The sequence below is a fragment of the Apteryx rowi genome, unplaced genomic scaffold (assembly GCF_003343035.1).
Source record: "Apteryx rowi isolate R43461 unplaced genomic scaffold, aptRow1 scaffold_999, whole genome shotgun sequence".
Lineage (NCBI taxonomy): Eukaryota > Metazoa > Chordata > Aves > Apterygiformes > Apterygidae > Apteryx > Apteryx rowi.
The window spans coordinates 169,804-177,437 of NW_020451314.1; the positions used below are offsets into that span (position 1 = coordinate 169,804).

The following is a 7,634-nucleotide window of genomic DNA, read 5'->3' on the forward strand; positions in this document are numbered from 1 at the left end:
ACAGCCTATTCCAAAGGAGCAGCAGTTATGGCAAGCTCCCTGTTGTCTGCTCCTAAGTGGTCTTGCTTTCTGGAGAGTACTTGATTGACCGAATTTAGCAAATTCGGACTGTCGGTAGCTGTGCAGTTCTGCTTGCGTAAAGGCTGCTGCYGGAAAGCCTGGGGGAATTTGGTCTCATGGCAACAGACACACTTGAGGCACACTAGAGCCTCCTGGCAGGTGGAGATTGCTTCACCATGACCCCCCAGGTGTTCTTTCCTTGGCTGAAAAACCCTTAAACCATCGGAGACTTACAGATCATGAACCTGTGTGGCTCTGGGAGGCTTCCCGAGTACGTGGTGGCAACTGGAAGCAAGTCACATCGTCTTACCTGCTGGAACTTGTGAAAGTGTGTGTGCACGCTTGCGGTGGTGCTGGAGCTCTGCTGGGGTCAGCGAAGCGGCGCAGAGCAGCCCAGTTCAGGTTTCTTGATCTGTGGAGGACGTTCCTGCCCTGAATTCTTGCCGCTTTGTAGCGGCAGCTACACATGTGCTTGAAATGAGTAAGATGCAGGCAACTGTCTCGCGTTAGGACTTTGCTACAGAAAGCTACGTTCTCAATATTTTTCCATTAGCCTTCCCCAAATTTTGCGATGTGATTTACTGTGAGAACAGAAGGACATTTTTAATGAAATTTAGTATTTCATCCTAAGATAGGTGACTTTTGCTTGTGTGCAGCACTATTTCTGAGAGGATGAGCAGCGCTAATCTCCACCAAACAAAGTTCTTTACTCTGTCAATTTAATAGACTTGCATAACTACCGGAGTGAAGCATTGGATTGCCTTCATAATTTGGCTTCTAAGAGGTTTTCTTGGAGGCAATAGGTGCCTGAATGCCCGGACTCCTCCTACTGCTATCTTGGGTTTCCTTATTGCCCTACTGATAATTTGTTTTGTGTTTTGAGTGAGTCTTTTAAACGTTGTGCCCTAGTTTTCTTCTGTGATAGAGTTCAGCAGAGCGCAGCTTCCTCTAGCACCGTAGCTGCCGTTCCCTCTCCCCTTGCCAAGCAATTCAGACTTTTATTGGAGTAAGGTGAGAGGTTATTGGAGCATGTTGTCAGGAAACCAGCACAGTGCTCTGTGCTGACCAAAGCCTGAGCAAGTTTAATGCCATCAAAACCTGCACAAAACTATTCCGCTTCCGGAACAAAAGGCAACATGAAAGCCTAGAGGTGTGTGTTGGGAATCCAGGCTCCCATCTAGCAGGCTCACCGAGCAAGACACGGTGGGTTCTTGCCGCCCTCTGTTGGTCTCTTCTCACCAGCTGATGAACCTGGACGTCCTCCAGCCGCTGTATTTTGGAGGAGAGAATTTTGTTGTCCCCCTTTGTTTATTACTAAAACTTCTCCCTTTTTCTCTCCTGTATTTTATTGTTTTTGCCCAGCCTTATGGATCGTGAGGTGGCATTGCTGGCTGAAATGGACAAAGTGAAAGCAGAAGCAAGTAAGGCTTTTTTTTTTTTTTTTTTTTTAACCATAACAAGTGCCCACCTGAAGAGCTGTAGATGTTACTGAACTCTAGAGAGACAGCCCCACTAGGAGAAGATATCAGTAATTTACCTTCGGTTCACGTTGTTCCTAAATAAGTGACTCTATACACAGAGGAGACTTTGGAGGGGGATGTCGCCCTGTAGCTCAAGTTAACCATGTCTCTACTGGTGAGACTGTTTGCTGCCTGACGTGTTTCACACAGCCCATCCTCTCCAAGGCCGTTGCTCTGTGCTCTCGCCAGACAGTGGGATGTAAACTGCATCCTTCCATGGAAGGCCGTTGTTGAAAAGCTCAGCATATCCTCGGGTGCTGGAACGCGCTTTTTTGGCCTGCCTGTTGCGGATGGGAAGCACTCCAAGGAGACGCTGACATGAACACTGAGCCCTGCAGTTTTAGAAGCCCAAAGAAACTAGATAGCCTGGGGCGAGATGCAGAATTTTTACTAAAACTGCATGTCGTGCCCGTCTTTGAGTCAGCTTACAGCTCAGGTTCTGTCTGTGTCTGGAGATGTAAATCGCTGCGGGAGGGAGAAGCCAGGGCTGCTGTGCAGCTGGTACAGAGCTGTCCATAGGGGACTTGGTTAAACCTTTTGTTTACCAATAAGGTGCTCTGTGCTGGGGTTGGAGTTGTTTAACTCTCAGTAGGCTGCTTCGGTGCTGACACCGTCTAAGTTGTGATCTGTTTTGCAGTGGAAATTCTGGTTAGCCGACAGAAGAAGGCAGAGGCCCTGAAGAAGCTGACTGATGTGGCAGTGCGAATGTCAGAGGAGCAACTGGTCGAGCTCAGAGCCGATATAAAGGTGAGCTTTTCACTCTGCTTTGTTTCAGAGCTGGAGAGTGCGGGTTGAACCCTAGCTGTAGTTTTTCCCCAGCATGTGTTCAGAAGGGAGATCTTTTCCCTACCATGTAGTCGGAGGTTGGTCACGTCTCTGAAGTCATGCAAGTGCTGTCCTAATCCTCTGGGCTAGAAAACTGACAGAGGTGAAGGCCATGTAGCAAGTTAAAATGGAGGCAGGAGAAACATCTGGGAGTATTTGGCTGTAGCCCTTATCTAACCTAGTCCTAATCTTACCTACCTTACACGTTTTGTGTAAGCTGCTGGGTTTCTGACACTTAAGATTGTGACACTGTGTTGTGCGCAACTCTTTCCTTCTCAGAACTCACTGCCAGTGCTCTACACACTGCTGTCTGCAGCCATGCAGTAGGATACAGCATACTTCATCCTGAGTCTTATTTTAGAATATTCATTCTGTAAAATACTGACTTCAGCCCACAGAAATTCATCCAACCATTAACACCAGTTTGTGCAGTACAACTTTTGGCCATTGTGAACTGGTGCAGAGTAGGGAACATGACAACATGGCAGCTTTGTCCTCAGAGCAGCAGTGAAAGCTGCCTGCTGGTGCAGGCTGACCTCTGACTTTCCACCTAAATCAGGAGAACCTGCCTGCTGTGCATTGATTATTTTTATATTCCATAAAACACTTTTGCTCTCCAGCACACCAGTTCCTGCCACAAGAGGTCAGTGCAAAGTTGCGTAAAGGATCAGTTAAACTCCAGCCTGAAAACCGAACCACTGTGGCCTCTGTTCTTCTGGCAGTAGTCATTCCTATACCAGAATTAGTGCAATTCAGAAAACTACTGCTGCTAAAAACATCCAGAGTGGAGGCCTGGGCTATGCTGATTTCACAGACCAGAGACTGGCGGAGTTCAGCTGCTGTTAGACCGAGTTAACCCACAGCTTGGCTCTGGAGCCTGGGGAAGGCTGTTCATGTGTAGGTGGAAATCATGCAGAAAAATCTGTTCGTCTCCAGTGACTTATGGAAATAGCAATCTGCCTTCTCAGCCAAGATTTTTTCAAGCAGTGCCCAACTCAGATACCTGTTACTAGCCAAAGCGGAAAACTTGTACCTCCATTTTCCATTCCTGCGCTCTATAACTTAGTGCATAGACTGAATTAACATGCAAATGTTGTCTTTTCTGTGAAGCACTTTGTGAGCGAACGGAAATACGACGAAGACCTGGGCAGAGTGGCGCGGTTCACTTGTGACCTCGATGCTCTGAAGAAGAGCATCACCTCATTCGGGCAAGGTGAGCTGGACAGGAGGAGCTGGGGAGCTGAGGTGTGAATCACCCCTGCCTTAGTCCCAGTGTCACGGAGACTCTGTGTCCCCCAGACTTGAAAGCAAGGGGACTGGGAGAGTTCTGTTGCGTTTCGTTTCCTCTCAGCCTGGATAGCAGTGGAGAAAGGAGTTGGCCCTCCCCTTGCTACTACCGTAGTGTGCGATGCTTCTCCCTCTGCAGAGGGGGTCTGCACTTCCCTTGGCTGCTGAGAGGTAGCCCCAGTCGACTGAGCTCTTGTGCAGATCACGGTTCCCATAATCAAAGCTTAATCTTGCTGGGAAAATCCCAGTGGTGCTGTAGCTAGTAGGGTCCAAACAGAAGTTAGAGGCTGAATTGTCTGGGTCCTGTTTGCAGAACACACATTTTGGGGTATTTCTCTTTCAGTTTCCCATCCAAAGAACAGCTATTCCACCAGATCCCGGTGCAGCTCTGTCACAGCTGTGTCCCTGAGCAGTCCCAGCGAGACCTCTGCTCCCTCCACCCCCGAGTGTGCCTCTGCCTCTGCTCCAAGCCTTACCACAGCAAGCAAGAAGCCCTCGTCCTCTGCGGATGCTGCTGCGGGGAACGCCAGCAGCCGCCCTCCCCAGCCTCAGCGAGAGGTAACTGCACCGTGTCCAGCTTTGCAAGAGAAGCACTGACATAATAAAGCTGAGGGAAGTTTGCTCAGTGGTTTGTGGCTCCTGTTCTGACTTCTGCACCAGGTCCCTCCCTGCCAAGAGCTAGTACCTTTTGCTGTGATGGACAGAAGGGACTTGAGCAGGGTGTGCACTTGGTTCTCGATGAGAATTGATTCAGCAGCAGGATCAAGGCCTCCTGAAAACAGGAGAAGGCAGCTTTGTTTTAATGGTTCTGCTTCGAATGAGGCCTTTGGGTTCTCGCTTTTCCACCTTTCCTGAGGAATGGAAGGTGCTGGGTGGGGAGGATTGTCCGGGCTGTGGCATCAGGAGGTTGTAGCCCTCCTGCTAGTAGAAGCTGTCTCTGTCTTGCCCTCACTCACTTGCCCGCTGTCTTCTGTTTCAGGCTTTCCAGGGGAACAGGAGACCGGGACAAGGGTACAGGTCCCAGGGCCAGCGCCACATTGGTCCCCCCACCCCTGGGAGATACAGCAATGCGAACCGACACAGAAACGGGCCGGGCCATCAGGCCCGCAGCAAGCATCAAAATTCGCCCCTCCAACCTCCTCCAGGGAGTGCTGGCAGCCCCAGCCCGACTCACCCCGCGGGGGCCAGTGGAACTGGTGCCTCCTCCGAGTCCAGCCGACCTGTCCCCTCTCCCTCCAGCGCAGAAACCAAGGGGCTCCCACAGCGTAAACCAAGAGCAAGTCATCTGGAGGGAGCAAACTCCTGAGAGCTCCAGGCTCTCCCTTCCTGCAGGAAATTCAACTTGATAACAAGACTGTAGGAAACTCCTAGCTAGAAATATTAACGAAGGAAAGTTTACACTTTTTTTTTTGTGCCATTTTTTTCTTCCCTTCCTTGCCCCCGTTTCTGCTTTGTGYTGTTCTCTCGCGTCTGTGCTTCACCATCTGATTGGGTTCAGGCCTCACTGGGACACGCACGGATGCTGCCATGGCGGTTGCTTTTTCCTTTCCCCTCCCAAAGTCTCGATGGCTCTGCTCCCACCCCTCATCTGCGAAACCACTGGCAGAGCTGGCCAAAAGCCAACCCCAGCAGTGTGKTTTTTTTTTCCTTCTGCACATCAACCTCTGGGCTTCGCACCTAGGAGGAACGGCCCTGCCAGCCAGGCCTTACTTGTCACAGCCAATCACTCATGCTGGCAATGAAGATGGTTGCTGTGAAATGTGAGTCTGGGGCTTAAACCAGGATATTCAGTCTGGAATGAGCCACGGGAGGTTTGGGGAATCTGCCTTGGGCTGCGGGGCAGGCATCTCGCCCCAGGCCTCCCCCCTTGGGTTAGCAGCGTCTTGGAAGACTGACAAATCTCAACCCTTGCTCTCCGGACTGTGCGATGGAGCTGGGGGGAAAGGACCTGCACACTTTGYCCACAAACTTAGCTGTTCTCTGGTTCTTATGTTTGGGGGTCTTTATTTTATTCACTTCCCCTTCTTGCCCTGCCTTCCCCCACTTCTCCAGCCCTTTCTTGTCCCTAAATTAAATTTATAGCAATATCAATTAGCAGAGCTAATCCTAGGTGATACCAGTCAAAAAATTGCTACAGTCATTCTTTATAGTTGTATGAATAAAGATGATGTACATGTTGAATATCCCTGTCTGTGCCTTGCTGCCCCCAATCATGTGCCACCGCTTCGTGCTCTGAGGGGGCGCGTGGCCAGGTGTCTTGGTCATTCCCTGGCCCATGCTGCCGCTTGCTCGGAAGCGCTGGGATCGGGGATGGGCTGGTGGAGGTGGGATTTCCCTGGCTGCCAGGAATGGCTGAGGCCCCCCCCCCCTTCCAGCCTCGCAGCTTCACACCGTGCTGCCAGCAGCACAAAGTGCCTTGAATTTAGCAAAGGCAAAGATGCTCCTCGGTCACCTGCTTATTGCAAGGGGGGGGCCGGCGATGCCCCCTGTGGTTTTCCATCTGGAGCCTGGGCCCGGGAGGAGGCGGGAGAGTCTTTGACTAAATCAGAAGTGGCAGCTTCCTATGGGCTCTGGTTGAGATGTTGACCCCAAGGCAGCGAGGTCTCTGTACAAAGCTTGCATGCAAATCTGGCTGCAGAAGCAATGTTAAGATTTTCATTTTTTAATTCCGATCTGGATCTTTGTTTCCAGGTCTCTGCTGGCTCCTCAGACCTTCCTGCAGGGTCAAACTGAAACTTTCATGCCTGGGTTTTTTTTTCCCCCCCCCATCTATTTAAAGTTGTCTTGAGTCAGTTGAACAAATTTGCCGTTAAATCAATGAAACCCCACTTTGAGCTCTAAAAATTCAGACGTTTTTCTGCCTAAGTAAGTAACTCAGCTGCCTTCCAGAACGCCGCCCGTGTCTTCAGGCATCGGAGCACGTGTGCTGCAGCCTCCTCAAACGTGCTGATCAGGAGCCCCAGTGAACGTGTCCGAATTGGATGCAAATCCAGCCCCTTGTGCCGGGGGCTGCTCCCAGGGCCGGGTCTCATCTGGCCTCGCAGGGGCCTCTTAAATACCCGCTTCTGTGTTTACACTCAGCTTTTTGGCCTCCGTGGGATGGGTGTGTTTAAGCGGTGGCCCCAGCCAGCCCTGGTCTGGGGGGGTTGGTTGCTGCCTAGCGCTGCAAAGAAGCCAAAATCAGCCCCGAAGGGGTCTGGCAGCAGCAGGGTTTGTCAGGCAGCAGCTCGAGGGTCTCCAGAGGGGCTCGGTGGCCTAAAGGGGTTATTTTAATCACTCAGTGATAAACGCACCCCTTGGAAGAGCTCGGCAGGTCGTGGCGGGTCGCAGTGCGCAGGACTGGCTCGGTGCAGCGCGGCACCCAGCCACATCCCACCGCTCTTCCCAAGCTGCTGCGGGTATAAAAAAAGCTGCGATGATTATTTTAATGCCGCTGTTGGCGGCTATTTGCCACTCTTCTGCTAATTGCCTTTAGCGCAAAAGTAATTGCAAGTGCAAGGACCCTTCGAGCCCTGTGGTGGCTCAGACAAGAACCCATCAATCACATCACTTAAAAATTTGCTGTTACAGTGAGGATGAGCGCGCTGGGCAAAATCCGTCCTCTCCGAGGGGAGAGACCTGTCCGCAGCACCAGGGGCTGGGAGCAGCTGGGGCCGGGGGCTTTGGACAGGGGCTGGATGTGGGGCAGAGCCCGAGGGAGCAGGGCTGGAGTCAGGATGAAGAAGGGATGGAGCCGGGATGCAGCAGGGCTGGAGCCGGATTAGAGCCGTTTTGCAGCAGGGTTTGAGCCGCGTTGGAGCCGGATCGGAGCGAGGCTGGAGCCGGCGTCGAGCCGGTTTGCAGCGAGGTTGAAGCAGGACTGGAGCTGGGTTGCAGCGGGGTTGGAGCCGGGATGGAGCCGGGATGGAGCCGGGTTGCAGCGGGGCTGGAGCGGGGCAGCCC

The 7,634-nt window shown here is 51.9% G+C and overlaps 1 protein-coding gene across 7 annotated transcripts in view; it reads left to right on the forward strand.

Moving 5' to 3' along the window:
* Positions 1-5,873, forward strand: part of SPATS2 (spermatogenesis associated serine rich 2) — a 32,301-nt gene extending 26,428 nt beyond the window's left edge. For all 7 annotated transcript variants that reach the window (XM_026055464.1, XM_026055468.1, XM_026055462.1 and 4 more), the window contains 5 exons: positions 1,423-1,481; positions 2,218-2,327; positions 3,516-3,618; positions 4,036-4,250; positions 4,672-5,873. In XM_026055464.1, the coding sequence (XP_025911249.1) occupies positions 1,423-1,481; positions 2,218-2,327; positions 3,516-3,618; positions 4,036-4,250; positions 4,672-4,998 (814 nt within the window). In that variant the 3' untranslated portion in view covers positions 4,999-5,873. The remainder of the gene's footprint in view (positions 1-1,422; positions 1,482-2,217; positions 2,328-3,515; positions 3,619-4,035; positions 4,251-4,671) is intronic.
* Positions 5,874-7,634: the final 1,761 nt, after the last annotated feature.